The sequence below is a fragment of the Otolemur garnettii genome, unplaced genomic scaffold (assembly GCF_000181295.1).
Source record: "Otolemur garnettii isolate 467f Iridium unplaced genomic scaffold, OtoGar3 scaffold00001, whole genome shotgun sequence".
NCBI lineage: Eukaryota > Metazoa > Chordata > Mammalia > Primates > Galagidae > Otolemur > Otolemur garnettii.
Genome location: NW_003852396.1, coordinates 41599138 through 41614310, shown reverse-complemented (window position 1 = coordinate 41614310; position 15173 = coordinate 41599138). Strand labels below are relative to the sequence as shown.

At 46.7% G+C, this 15173-nt stretch overlaps 1 protein-coding gene across 1 annotated transcript in view; it reads right to left on the bottom strand.

Annotated features, from left to right (window-relative positions):
- Window positions 1-7639: 7639 nt before the first annotated feature.
- The window catches only part of PARVA (parvin alpha), a 160706-nt gene continuing 153172 nt past the window's right edge, over window positions 7640-15173 (bottom strand). Inside the window, exon 13 of the mRNA XM_003781109.3 lies at window positions 7640-9666. Coding sequence (XP_003781157.1) covers window positions 9590-9666 — 77 coding nt within the window. The 3' untranslated portion in view covers window positions 7640-9589. The remainder of the gene's footprint in view (window positions 9667-15173) is intronic.

The following is a 15173-nucleotide window of genomic DNA, read 5'->3' as shown; positions in this document are numbered from 1 at the left end:
GGCCAGTATTGGTATCCTAAGCTGTAAAATTTGTACAGGGCTACAGTGGAAAACAGTTTTTCTTGTGATGTTCTTGCCTCCCTCCCATTCCACTGCAGACCTTACTTGTAAAAGGTGGAAGGAGAGTGCTGAATTGATTAGTAATGTCTGCCACAGGTATGTAATAGGCAGAGTGACCATGCTATTTACCACCACAGTCTAACTGCAGACTCAGGAACCAAGCCCCTGCTGTGGGGGCGGGGAAGGTAGAAGTTAAAGATCTGTTGGTAAGCAAAGATAGCTTGTGAGTAAGCAGGGCTGGGTTTGAGTCTCTGCTGGTCAACTCTTCTGGACCTCCCTTTCCCCTTCTGTATATCAGGGGTAACAGTAGCACCCACCTGATGGGTTAGCACTGACCTGATAGGTTGCGATGATGTCCATAAGAACCAACACTGTGCCTGGTACAGGCTTGGAGGCCAACAGGAATTTGTCTAAAGTCTTTCCATAGCCACTGGAGAGCATCACTGAATCTTGAACTAAGGAGAAAGGGGCTTGGAGCTTCTCTCTGTTGAGAGGGAGTGCTCATCCCTCTTGTGACAGCTTTGGCAGGATGTAGGTTACATATGATACAACCAAAGGGGGATGAGCAGGGTCCTAGCAGGGACTGTGGGTGCAGAGGGTCAAGACCAAGCAAAAGCTTGGGAGGAGATGCAGATGGGTCCCATGCAGGCCCTGAATTGAGGGCAGGGCAGGCAGCAAGGCTTGGAAGTCACCAGAGGATGAGCATGTGGGCCAGGAGCACCTCTACTTTGTACATTGCAGTATTCTCCTGTGCCTAGCACAGAGTCTGACATCATAAAGTATGTTTACATATATGTTGAATGAATGAATAATGACAATCTTATCAGCTCCAAACCTGGTTGTTTCAGAAATTCCATTTGAAGACCAGAACAGCTGCTGGCAGGAAACAAAGGTTCTCTGGCAAACAATTGGGTGTGTCTGGATGCAGTCAGTGATTGGTTAGGCTGGAACTGGATTCTAGAAGCTTTGAGCAGGCAAAGAGATTCTTGTTTGTGGATAGTGGAAACCACTAAAGGTTCTGAAGGAGACATACCATGTTCAGATGGCTAGAACCTATACTCTGGAGCCATGTTGCCAGGCCTCACAGCCTAGCTCTGTCATCTCTGAAGCATGCAACCTGGATCAAGTCACTAAATCTCTCTGTGCCTTCATTTTTTTTTCACCTGTAACATGGGAGGGATAATAGGACCTACCTCAGAATTGCTGAAAGGACTAAAGGAGATTTTTTGTGTAAAGTGCACACTAAGTTCTCAGTAAGCACCACTATTATGATTGAGAGGGATGTGAAATTATCTGAGCTGTGTCTCATAAAGTTTTGGCAGGGAACATATGCAGGATGGATTAGCCCAAAGAGAAGCTAGTTGGGAGGTCATTGCAATATTCAGCCATGAGACAATGAGGCCTAAATAACGGGAATGGTTTGGGGTCTGCAGAGAAGGAGATCAGGGCCAAACAGATGGCTCATGAAGAAGCCATCAGTAGAACTGATGGGATATGTTGAGGGGAGCAGAAAATTCAGAACGCCCTTGTGGGTCTGGGAATGAGATGGGACCTCTGGAAGAGACAAAGGATATTTAAAGCGACAGAGATGAGGGAGGATAAAAATCCAGTTTGGGTGCCAAGGGGGACTTTGGGTAATCCATTTGGGAGATGTGGTGAAACTGGAGATGCCCCCCAAAGTGGGTGAGGTGCTGGTGCCAGAGGGAGGGCAACAGGAATGGAAGCCAGAGGGGTCAGGAGAGGAGTGTGGGGGGCAAGTTCAGAGGGCATGACATCTGGGGGCTCGGGAAGGCCTCCCAGCTAGGAGCAAACAGAGCAGCATTCAGGAGGTGGGGAAGAAGTGGATTAATGCAGTGTCCCTGAAGCCATGGCAGCTGAGTTCCTAGAGGAGGGGACATGTCCATCAGCAAGGCTAACTGCCACCAGGGCTGGACATGGGGCCAGGCCCAGCCCAGTGGGTTCACAACTAGAGAAAATTGAAGTAGCATGGATCTAACACTCCAGTTGAGTGTCTCAAGGAAAAAGTGTAATAGGGCAGAAGATAGAACTATCTTTCACTCCAGCAGGTGTTTGGAGTGAAAGTCAAGATGCTGGACGGAAGGGAGGCTTGACTTTGCAGGAGGAGGCAGGACTGGTCCTGGAGGAGTCAGGTGGAGGAAGGGGGCAACCTGGGATTTTCTTGGTGAAGGAAGAGGTGAAGACATCAGGGGAGAAGGTGGGAGCAGGGATGTGGGTGCATAAGTAGGGCATGGGGTTTGGGAGAGGAAGGTAATCCTTGAGAATGAGAGAGGACTCTCAAAAGCCTGTGAGCACCTAGTGGCAACTGAGGAATGGCAAAGAGGTTGGCTGGTGTGTGTCCATTCTGGAATTTTCTGTAGCAATTCCATGCTGGGGAACAAGAGTAGAGATGCCTGCCAGTGGGGGGTGACCAAAGGATGAGTTTAGAGAGGCAAGCAAGCTCTTGGTGTGAAGATGTGGTAGGGTCAGGGCTGGACTTTAGGTCATGGCTGGTTATTTGGAATCTATGGTGTAAAGATAATGAGTTTCCAGTAATAAGTAAGACTTGAGAAAAATGATCCTAAATCTCCAATTGGCTTTAGGAGTGAGTCGTGTGATTTTTGTAGCAGCAAATCTGTATGGAAAATGAAATTGCTGATTCTGGAGGGAGGGAGGGAGTGGGGGAGATGTTCCCAAAGATCACACGGCAGCTGGGATGGAGTATTTTCTGAGAGAATCTAATGAAGAACCTTCACTGGTATCTGGTCCCATATCATGTCACTGAATTATTTTAAATGAGCTGCATCTGTCTTCCTCATCAAGGGAAGAGACCTTGGACTTTCTGATCCCATGTTGTGCATAGAATGGGGCTAAACACAGAGCAGGCACTCCAGGAATATTCCCTGACCTGACTGGATTCTGATCACATGAAGGTGGGGCCCAGCCCAGGGAGGTGGCCAGAATTCTTTTCTTCCCTTGGTTTTTGGAGTCCCACATGATCAATGCCAGGGCAGGCCCATGGCCCCATGGATGAGGACACCACCTATGGGGACTGGGATCATGGAAAGAACAGGAGAGAAAGCTCTGTGTCTTTCAGACCCATCACACCAAAGGTCTGCAGGTCAGACAACCATTTAATCCATACAGGAAGACTCATGGATGGACAAATTTTATGAACAGAAACAATCTAGCAAAAGCCCTGATTAGAGTTGGTGGTGGTGAGCTTGGTCTTTCCCAGGCGTGGGAGTCCAGAATTGGACAACACATAGTTCCAGTGTGGGGTAGTAGGATGTTATGGGACTGGGCTAGGAGAACCAATGATGCAGAAAGTACAGGTCAGGAGAGGCTCAGAGGATGCAACCCCCACCTCCTGCCAGGAGCACTACACCCACCAGAGAGTTCAGCATAGGGAAGAAATGAGTCCATGGCCTCTGCTGGCCTTGCTGAGTGCACACCCACTGCTCACCACCTCATTGTACTTTATTTTAAGCCAAATGGCCCCAGTTCAGTGAGAATTTACATTCTCCAATGTCATAATAAATAAGGAAAGATGTGGTAACCTCCGAAGCCTGAATGAGAAAAGGCTTCCAGGAGCTGCTTTTCAGAAACACCAGCAAATATTTGCCAAGGGCAGGCACTGTGTTCTCTACAGGTGGGCGGTGAGGCCATTGTCAGGGTTTCCAGGAAGACATACAGCAGCCAGAGAGGCGGGCAGCCCCAGCCCTGGCTCCCACACAGAGCAAATGTGTAACGGATTAAATATTTATCTATTGTTCTGTCCACTTCAATAAAACATCACACTCTTTAAAGCAGCGGCCTTAATGATGTTTGTGTGTCTTGGAATGCTGCCCTGGGCTAACAAATTGCATCTGAAGATGTGAAAACATGAAAATCGATAAAAAGAAATGAAAAGTCTGCTTCATTGATAAAACATCATTTATCTTAATCATTGGGGCGTCTCCAAATTTCCTAAGTGCCCTTTAAAATGCCAGCATCAGAGCCAGTGCCCATGGACGTGCGAAGTTTCAGAGAGTTGAGGCAAGAATACATACAGCCACCCATGGGGGCCACGGAGAAGAGTAATACTGAGCCCGTCACCGACTTGATGGTTTCTAAGCAAGGAGCTTTCAAGTGGGGATTTCCAAGGACATTTCTGGAATTTCAAAACTCCCAGTGAAAATAACACAGCTTCCTAGGAAAGATGTTTCACAAGACACTGTGAAGCGTCATTCCCTTTGGGCAGGCTTTATATCGTGTGGTAAGCATCGTAGCAATGATGATTTATGCTGATTAGTATGACTTCGGAAAACAGTAATAATTCACTTTGAATGTGAATTATTATTTCACACCAGGAGGTTTATACCTTGTCCTTCCTGCAGGCTAAATGACAACACCCCCTTCCCCACCTGTCCCCCATGGCATTAGCATAGGATACAACAGGAGTCTTCCTCCTTGGGGAGGAAGCTGGACGCACACTAGTCCCCAGGGGCCAGTTTTCTGGCCAGGCCTCTTCTTTCCTTTCCTTCACGCGTGCAGCCTCATCCAATCTGTCTGGTTCCCTTAGTTCTTCTCAGAGGACAAAAGTGGAGAGAGTGGGATGAATCTAAGAGTTCCTGCCCTCTAAGCAGCTGCAGGGGAGGTAGAATTACCCAGTGCCCAGCAGCTGGTGAGACCATATTGGGAGTAGGGTGGAAGCTTGCCCTCCTCTCCTGGTCTCTGCTTCTCAGCCATGACCATTTAGATGGGAAGGGCAGTCCCAGGCCTCTATATGGCTGAAATAGCTTCCCTCCATTAGGAAAGATTCAAATATAAATTCTTACTCTATTACTCATGAAGAAATTCTGCATTCAATTGACACCTGTGCTCTGATGCCTCCTCTTCCCCTCATTCTCTGCACTCTCACCATCCGGCCCATCTTCTGTGGTCGGGGAATCCTCATCCAAGCTATGCCCTTGGGTGGCAGGCTCTTCACTTGAGTAGCCCCATGACCCAGGCATTATTTTAAGACCTCACTTTGCTAGAGACCTCTCTTAACCTCTTTGAGAGTTTTTAGTACTTCTCCTCCACAGTGGCCATCACAATTTATAATTAACATTGATTTGTGATTATTTTGTGTGTGTCTCTCCACTAGCCCGGGAACTCTCACTCACCACTTGACACGCTGCACTCAACACTTGCTTGCTGAATGTATGGCTAAATCAATGGACAAGCTCTATTGTGAACTTCTCAGGGGCCAAGTAGTTTTTGTGATCAAACAAGGTTGGGACCCACTGCTTCTTGCCTTCCCTTAGAGAGTCCTCATATTCATTAGTGTAGGAGACATCAAGGTGGCTTCAATTAGAAAACAAAAAACAACCTGCTTAGCCTCATGTTTCCCCAACCTATTTGGATGTGACTTTTTTTTTTTTTTAAACCTTGCATCTATCAGGATCCTACAGATTGTACTTTAAGGGATATTTCACTGGTAGCTTTCCAACTGGTCAGGCTGAAATCTGCAGGATTGTCACGCTTGGTTTGGGGGCTGCTCGTCCCACCCTGAGCACCCTCAGGGTCATGGTGCTGTTGCCGTGAACATGAACACCTATGCACACAGATGCACACAGCCACCGCTGTCGTAAAGCAGGGGGCATGAGCAGATTGTGGAGCCAGGCTTGTCTTACACTTTTCAGGGGAAAACTTGGTATTTGTAGTTGTAAACTCTGCAGTTATGACTGTGAGCAACTCATATTAGCTTGTCTTTTGCTGAGACCTGACTCTGCAAACATTTTGGGAAGCTGTTGTGTGCAGCTTAAGTGTCTTAGGTGGTGACATCTGTCACCAGCCTTGTGTCTCAGTGCAGTCCTCTTGCTCTCAATATCTACAGAAATGCTCTTCAGTTTTCCAATTTAAGCAAAGTTTTTGAAGGGGGGAATTATACACAATATTGGAATTAGAGAAGATTTTGGGACATACCCTGCTTGGGTATCTAGCATATCTTGAGGTAGGGCTGCATTCAAGGCAGTGGATCTCAAATTATTTTTGATCATCCCCCACTGAGAGTAAAATTGCTTAACTCCATCTAGTCTTATTTTCCAGTGGAAAAATAAATTAGTGATAATTTGGGGGCAGTGGATTATGTATACACTTGCTGAAGCTCTGGAATATAGATGATTCATATTTGAACCACAATGTATACATATCTCAGAGTGTAGTTATTGGAAAATTACAGCCCCGGAATACTGTTGATGCAAATAAGATTCAGTGTACTCCGTAGGGTTAACCAAGCAACCCACAACAAAATCAACTGATAATGATAAAGCCACGCTAACAGAATTCATAATTAAAAAGTACCAAGAGCAGCCATTGAAAATCACAACCCAAATCAAGGCAACATTGATGAGGTGCGGGTACAGAAACCTTCTCCCAGACTTTGGAAATGTCAGCTCTGTCCCTGCACGTGTGAAATCAGGGCCTTTGAATACAACAGGGGAGCGTGATGTTGGTGGCTGTTAGACTTCATGGTACAATTATTGTAGGGTGCTTTCTAATGCTTTCTTCCTAGATTACAAATTAGTAGCCCTAGTAATGTGTAAAAAACGAAGGCTTAATCAAACTGCACACAATTAATCAAAATGTTCCAAAAGACCTTTAAAAAAGAAAATCAGTTAAGGCACAGCCGTGGTAACGTGCTCCAGTTCCTGCCTTCACTCCATGTCTTAAACTTTGCTCTTTTTTTTTGCAGTTTTTGGTCAGGGCTGGGTTTGAACCCACCACCTCCGGCATATGGGGCCAGCGCCCTACTCCTTTGAGCCACAGGCACTGCCCCTTAAACTCTGCTCTTGAAATCACTGCCCAGGGAGCTGTTGGTCCTTTGAGTGGGGCTTCCCCTTCGTGGCTCAGGCAGATACATTTATTTGCATTTGGATTTACAAAGTGCTCAGATCCTCATTTTAAAATGTGAAAGGATTTCTTTTAATAGTATAAGACAATCTCTAAGATATAACAGTACGTATACATAATATGCTATGTATATTTTTAAAAACCCTAAGATTTTAAAGGTATGTTCTTTCCATGCTTTGAGCAGCTCTGGAAGTGTGCACAAGAAATGGATCGAAACAGTTGCCTCCAGGGAGGGGTGATGGCTGCTGGAGAAGGGAGACCTAGGTTTTTCACTAGATACCCATTCATGCTTTTTGAATTTTGTACCATGTACATATTAATTATTAAAAAAATCAATGAATTTAAATTCAGAATGGAGGAGAAAAAGGCGGGGAACCCCAATGAGCCTAGAGACTTGATTCTCATCTCAGTTTTTTTTTTTTAAAGAAATGAGAGTAAAGTTTATTTATTGTTCTGATGCTTCTTTCCCCCTACAAAACCATGCTTGTGTGTGAAGTAGGAGATTCCAGAATCTAAAGGCAGACACGTAAATGAGACGATGGTTATAAATTGTCCGATAATTAGTCCTGCTATTTAAAAACTTTGCTAGTGTTCTGATGTGCTTTCACACAATGCATACGTGAAATGGAAAGAGGGACGCTCCTAGTAAGGATGTTTGCACGTATGTAGCTTGTATGTAAGAACAGACAAAAGAGAGACAAAATTTGTATAGCAAAGCATGTTTAAATGAACGCGTTCCCCTTACTTCATCCTGCTGCAGTACTGCTCGAGGAGACAAAGCAATTGTTTATCTTGAGTTGCTACCAGGAATTTAAAAGACAGCAACAGAAATATTGTATTATTTAAGCATTTCCTAAGAAAAAAATATAATATTTCACAAATTACGTAAAAAGAAATTGTATTCTTTTACAATTTGCCTTTGTATCTCAAATGCTCATTATGCGAACAATTCTAAGAGCAAATTATCCAGAGAAATATGTAGTGGCTCTAAATTCTACGGGTTTTGGGTTACCCCGGATAGATAGTCCAGTAAGAAATGAAGAGAAGGCTGAAAGGAATGTTTTGGATACTATGGGAGGCCTGACTTTGGGTGTGTAGATACAGATCAAAATGAATTCCAAAACTCGAGATGCGCTTTGTGCAACGGGCTTAAAGTAGTGACACGGTAGTCACAAACTTGTGGACAGGGATACACAGGCCGCAGGCTGGTGTCTCTCTGGCATAGTTATGGAAGTCCTATATTGAAGACTTAGTATCAGCACAAGTTGTCATTTACCCCCAAACCTTGGTCAGTTGAAAGGTACGTATGTTACATACCACCAGCCCCACTTCTGTCTCGGAGGATATTTCTCTGTATGGTAAGCGTGCAAATATTTTCTCCATGCTTTTCATCCCCCTGCTCCCACCTAGAAGCCTGGCAAACTAGAATTTTGTAGTCCAAAGTTGGGTTCACACAGATGAGATACAAGTAACCACAAGCCCTTCAGTAACCCACGCAAGGAAGCTGCTCGGCTTTGGTCTAAATGACTTGCATTTTTCCTCTCCTGAATTAGCTGGTAATTGCATGTGGGCAGACTTAGCCAGAATAGTCTAAATGATCAATTAGAAGGCAGAAAGGAGTTCCTTTCTTTAAAGTTCAAGGGTCCCTGTTGAAGAGCCCTACTTCCCAAGTGATGCTCACATGGGCTTGTGCCCAGCTCTCTGCGGGACCTGAGTATATTGTACATTTGCTTAACGATAATGAATTTAGTACTTATTTTGCAGGAAAATATAGGGCATTTCCATTACATGCAATCAAGCAAAAAGGCTGCGAAATGTGCCACTCCATTAATTCTAAACAGAATCCTTCCCAAATGTCACCCTGAAACCAGAGTATGGGGTTATTACAAATCTGAAGGAATTAAAAGTAATTTTGATTTGCACAAAGGATTTGAGGGGCATGACTCTGCCACACACACACTATTAACTGGGTTAAATTCAATCTGTCAATTTCAAAGTGAATCACTGAGTCCCGACCTGGCCTTCCTCAGTGTTGACATCAGTGGATTCAGGTCTTTTTTGACTCAGATGTGTATGTACACTAGTGTGCGTGTACATACAAAATTTTAGAATGTGCAAAGAATATGATGTAATTACCTAGTTCTTAATAAATATGTCATTCAAAGAGGAAAAAAATGCCAGCTTCTGGCGAGTCACTCAACCCCTGAGTCTTAACTACTTCATCAGTAAAAGGGTATTATAACACCTACTTCCAAGGGAGTCGTGAGACTTTATGAGCTTTGTATATCAGAGAGTGTCTTGCGGTGCCGGGCACATAGCTTATACCTATTCTATAGTAAGTGTGATCTTAATTTTCATCTTCTGGTAACTCTTTTGCCTAAACTAGTTCTCAAAACACAGTGGGAAATTTGGACCTGGCACCAGGATGGGGACAACCTTTTCAACCATCATTGTCAGGTCAGTCCCCAGGGTCTGGGAAGCGTGGGTCAGCTCACTGAGTTGGGGATCATTTCCTTCCTAATTTCAATTCCCACTATCTCTGGGTTAGAGCTGGACTTGTGGGAGAGCACAGAGCGAGAGACAGGGGTAAGCAGGTAAAGGCAGTTTGGAGGGTGGTACAGTGTGCTGACAGCACGAACTTCCTGGCGGCTCCTCACTCCACGTTCCGGTACTTGGTGAAGAGGTTGTACAGAACTCGCAGTGTGGATTTTAGGTCACAGTTGACGATGTCTGCATAGAAAACAAAAAACACCAATTGCTTCCATGGGGCATGTGTCCTGCAGTTGGCATCTGTTGTTCTGTTCTGTCCACCACCCATCCCCGGGTGCCCAGCATGCTCTGGATGGACTCATAGAAAGCAGAGGCAGGTGGGTGTGAAGGATGGGCAGAGTGGGCAGGGAGAATTCAGAGCAAAGGGCAGCGACAGGGGAGGGGGGGGCGCAAGGGTCTCACCGCTCACTAGGGAAAGCAGACCCCAAGGCGCACAGGCTTCACCCTGGACTCAGCATCTCCAGGTGAGAGGGGCTCTGGCACTGACACTCCAGAGTCTCACTTGTCCCTGAGGCCCTTCCTCTGCTGTCCCAGCCATCACTACAGGGCCAACCATGCATGGCGGAAGGGAGGACGAGTTAGGACTCAAGCTGCCTCTCCCTTAATGAGGAAGGGCTCCTAGTTAGCACAGGAGGCTGCCTGGCAGAGAAGGGGTCCTGGCTGGGAGTATTCAGGAAACCCATGGCATGAGGGGACAGATAGCTTCAGATGAAGACCAAAGCGCGGCAGATGGGTTTGAGGTGCTACAGCTTTAGGTGGGGTTGGAAAGTATTGTCATGAGAGTCCCACTCTCTGTTCCTTGGCTTCATGCAACCTCTCCTTCCTTCCTTTCCTTCCCGGAGAAGGTGATATTTGAACGATGACATGAAGTAACAGAAGCCTGCCAGCAAAGAAGTGGGCAAAGAATCCCAGGATTTGTTGTGTCTTAGCAAATGCAGTTATTTCGGAGAACTGCAAATAAACTGGTATGGCTGGAGAGGTTGGGGTGTGAGGGCTGGGGTGAAGGTCTTGAATTCCAAATTACAGAGCTTGCATGACTTTGTAGGATGCAGGCTGGAAACTGGCAGCTTCCGGGCTCATGTGACCCACTGACACATTCTGTTTAGCCCCGCATCTCTCCAGTCCCTGCGGAATGTTTTCTCAGGCTGTTTCATAAAGCCTGTGCTGGCTCCTCCCTGCTCCCCTTCTCCTAGCAAGACTAGGGTGACCAGACGTCCCACTTTTGGCAGGACAGTCCCACTGTTTAACAATTTGTCCTGTGTCTCGCGGCGTTTTAAAAAAGTCCCAATTTTTGTAAAGAATGCACGAATGGGCGGGATAACAGGAAGGGAATATACAGTTTTTGGCTGCCATGTGGCTATTTTGTCAGAATATGAGTTTTATATTATTTTTGTTAATTTTATACTGTTAAACTGTAATAATAACAAATAATTGTTGAGAAGTGATTATCGAGAACTGCTTATCAAAGTTTGCATTGTTGTCAGGCTCAGCCCTGCCCAGTCCCCTGCCCCGCCCCCACCCCGCCCCCTGGCCATGTTGTCCCGCTTTACAAATGTTAAAATCTGGTCACCCTAAGCAAGACCCCTCTTGGGGCTGGGTTATGGTGGCTCAAGCCTGTAATCCCAGCACTCTGGGAGGTGGAAGTGGGTGGATTGCTTGAGCTCAGGAGTTCGAGACCAGCCTGAGCAAGAGTGAGACCCTGTCTCTACTAAAAATAGAAAAAAAGCTAGCCGGGCATTGTGGCAGGTGCCTGTGGTCCCAGCTACTCAGGAGGCTGAAGCAAGAGGACCACCCCTTGAGCCCAAGAGTCTGAGTTGCTGTAAGCTATGATACCAGGGCACTCTACCCAGGTGACAGAGTGAGACTCTATTTCAAAAAAGAAAAAAGACCCCTCTCTGCTCTTTGTTTGTGGTCACTGTCTTCTAGGGCCATCCTTTGAAACAGCAAATAAAAAAGAAATCTATCATTCAGGAGTGCATGCTTAGATAATAAAGTTACTAAAAAAAGCTAAGACAAAAAAAAAGCAGAATGCTGAGGACTATACAAATCCAGATAGTGGTCACCTTTAGGGAGGAGGGAGAGGGTCACATTTAGAAAGGGCACAGGGTGAGCCAGAGGGAGCTCTTAGGGGCAGGCAGCACTCTTTCTCTTGCCCTGGGTGGTGGTGCTTGCTGGGTGATAGTTCACTAACCTGTACATCTGTTCTATGCATCTGTTTGTATATATATTTTTATGATAAAAATGATTTAAAAAACATAACTGTGTACGTGATTAAGAGAAGGTAACAAATGCTCTGGGATTCAAAGGTGGGACACATTACCCATGCCATAGGAAACGAAGGGACTGGGAAAGGTGACAGGACTCTAGCCAGCCCTGGTCATTGGCAACAGGTTTCCCCTCAAGACCAGGCAGGGCCACAGCTCCCAGGTCTTGGCACTGGGAGTCTTGCAGCTGGGGCTGCTATAGCCTGTGTGCTCAGGCCCCCAGCTGAGGGCCTAGGGCTGGAGAACCTCCTTAGTCTCCTCCTCCTCCAGTGTCCCCTCCTGGCTGCTCCCTCCTAGGCCTAATCCTGGTTGCAGACCAACAGTGCTCTGTCCTGGCTGGGCCTGATGTCTGTGCACAGCTCTCTTGCTGACAGGCCAGGGACTCGGGGGGAGCACTGAGAGGCTGGAGCTCACAGCATCCCGTTCTGCTCTCATGCTGGTTCATCACATAGCTGAGCCTCCGCCTGGGCCCTGACAGTGGCTGAGCACTCTGTCCCACCCTGGATCACCTTTTGTCAAGTCCTGTGTCCTCTGAACTGATTCCTCCCCTGACGGCTTGGCGTTGTTTCTTTTTTTAATTTTTGCTTTCAATTTCAGCCAGTTTTCACTCTCTTAGTTTGAAGTTTGTTTTTTTATTTTTATTTATTTTTTTCTTTCTTCCTTTAGTGATTCTCTTGCCCTTTGCCTCCCAAGTAGCTGGGATTACAGGCGCCCGCCACAATGCCCAGCTTTTTTTTTTTTTGGTAGAGATGCGGTCTCACTCTGGCTCACTCTGGCTCATGCTGGTCGTATGCTGGTCTTGAACCTCTGAGCTCAGGCGATCCACCTGCCTCGGCCTCCCACCGCACTGGGACAACAGGTGTGAGCCACTATGTCTGGCCGGTGTTGTTTCTTATATTTCACTTGAGTCAAACATTAGAAATTTACCCGATGGAAGTGTTTCAGATTGTGTGTGAAAACCCCACACTGTACCCCAGCAGTGCAGTAATGTACATAGTTACCATTCAATAAAAAAAAAAAAAAAGAAATTTACCCCAGAGAGGATAAACAAGAAGGGCAGAGAGGCGCAAAAGTGAGCTCACCAAGGGAGTGAGCATAAAGGGGAAGGTATAGAAGCCCTGGGGCCTCTGCAGCAGGCTCCAGCGGGCTCCTCTTGCCCTGTCTAATCCATTCTACCCACTGTAGCCAGACTATCAGGGCTCCAGGTATGGCTATGCAGGATGTGCACTGCACAACTCCAGGGCTCATCATTCACATTTCCAGGGCACCATAACCATGGACCACAACATAAACAGTGCCCTCTGGAGTTGTGCAGTTCACAGCTTGTATGGCTATACAAGCTATTTCACTTAAGGTCCAAAATCCTAAATCACGGTTTTGCAAGCGATAACCTGACCTGGCCTACCTGTCCAGTCTCCTGCCTCACATGCACGGGTCACTCTACCTTCCCTTCACTACCTCCCCGGGGGCTGCGCTCCACCTCGACGTGTGCTGTTGCAGCACCTGGATTGCTCTTCCTAAAAGCTGGCTGCAGCTCCTCCTGCAGACCTCAGCTCAAAGCACTAGCTCCTCAGAGAAAACTTCTTGATTCCTGGCCTGGGCGAGGGTGTCCTTGTTTTAAGTTCAAAGCCCCATGCTTTTCTTTCATAGCACTCAATGCGGTTCTAAATCAGACAAAACTTTCGTCTTTTTTTTTTTTTTCCTAAGACAGAGTCTTGCTCCAGCACCCAGTGGTGTCATCATAGCTTACAGCAACCTCAAACTCCTGGGCTCAAATGATCCTCCTGCCTCAGCTTCTCAAATAGCTAGGACTGCAGGTGTGTGCCATGACACTACCCTAATTTTTGTAGGAAGGGGGTCTTGCCATGTTGCTCAGGCTTTGTGATTTGATTAACATTGGCCTCTGACTGGGCTGGAAGCTCCTTGAGCACAGAAAGCCCATCTTGTTTTGCTAGGATGCTGGGCCCAGTAGCTGATAAGTACAGACCCTCCATGGAAAGTAATTATTAATAGATGTAGGTATGAATGGTTGCCCAGTGTTCTGGGAGCTAAGGCAGAAAATTTCAGAAAAAAAGGGGTATACCCATAGGGTACCAAGAAAGGAAGAACGTTAAGGACTGGAAAAGGTGCCCAGGGGACATTACATGGCCACAGCAGGTGGCCTGGGAGACAACAAGGCCAAAGCAGGTCAAGTGTTAATAAGAGAAAGGGCCCAGAAGAAGCTGAGGCAGTGGGTGCTGTTATAAAGGAGGAATCTGGGGGCCTGGTGCAGGACAGATACAGGTGAGGCAGGAGGATTTGCTTTTCCATTTTTAAGAGTGGTGAGTTCTGAGGCTCCTGAAGTAAAGCAAATGTCCCACGTAGGAGAATGTTTCAAAGTAACCATTTTATTTCATTGCAATGGTCACCAAGGTTTAAAGTCCATTTCTACTACAGCTGTGTGACTCTGGTGGCCATTTAACTTCCCTGAATCAGTTTTCTTACTGGTAAAATTGGGCAATACCTTTATGAAAAACACCAGAACATATTAAGGGCCCCTAAAATGGTAGTTTCCTTCCTGTATTCCCATGTTCGCTTGTTGGCAGAGCTGTTATGTACAGCTGTGCAGTTTGTGCACTGGACAACTCTAGGAGGCACCCTTCCCATACACTAAGTCCTGCTCCTTGGGAAACTTGAGTTGCTTCTTCATCTCTTCCCCACTAGCACCACCTCCAGGTAGCTGGGTGGAGACAGGAGAGACACTGTGTATAAACTGTTGTCAAGAAAGCCAACAGCTGGCCACCCAGGTAGTCCCAGGCAGACGGGCAGACCAGAGAGAGACTGGGCTATCTTAGCCAGGAGAGGGGCTGTGGATTCCTAGGAATGTACCGTGACTCCGTATTATATAAACAAAGCCTCTTTAAAGCCCTGGCCTTATAAACTGTTATTAGCAACTCAGTTCAGTTCTGATTGCCTCTGTGTGCTGGCTAGGGCCCCTCTCTGGGAGCAGACAGTCAGAGTTGGGCTCTGAGTTAGAGACCCCAGAGGAGAGGCTGGCTGACTGGCAGAAGAGACAAATCAGACCCAAGCCTCCTCTAGGGAGGAAACAGCCTCTGGCCAAGGGAAAGGCTCCTTGCATGCTCCTCTCACCCAGCGGCACTAGTGACTCTTTCCATCCATCAGAGGACCATCCGAAATCAGTTCAGGGTTCTTTCAATGATGCAGAAGTCAAAGGATGGAGAGGAACTCTATTAGTGGCAGAAACCCAGTCTTTACACAAAGGGCCATGGCCCTGTGCGGCCACCAGCTGGTGGGAGCTGGAATAAGTAGGAGGGCCCAAAGCTGGCTATTCAGGGTGAGCCTGGCCCTGGGCTGGTCCCCCATCCCTACCCAATGGATCTATCTCATTTTTGGTCTCTGCTTTGTTTCCTTGTCTGTTCCCTC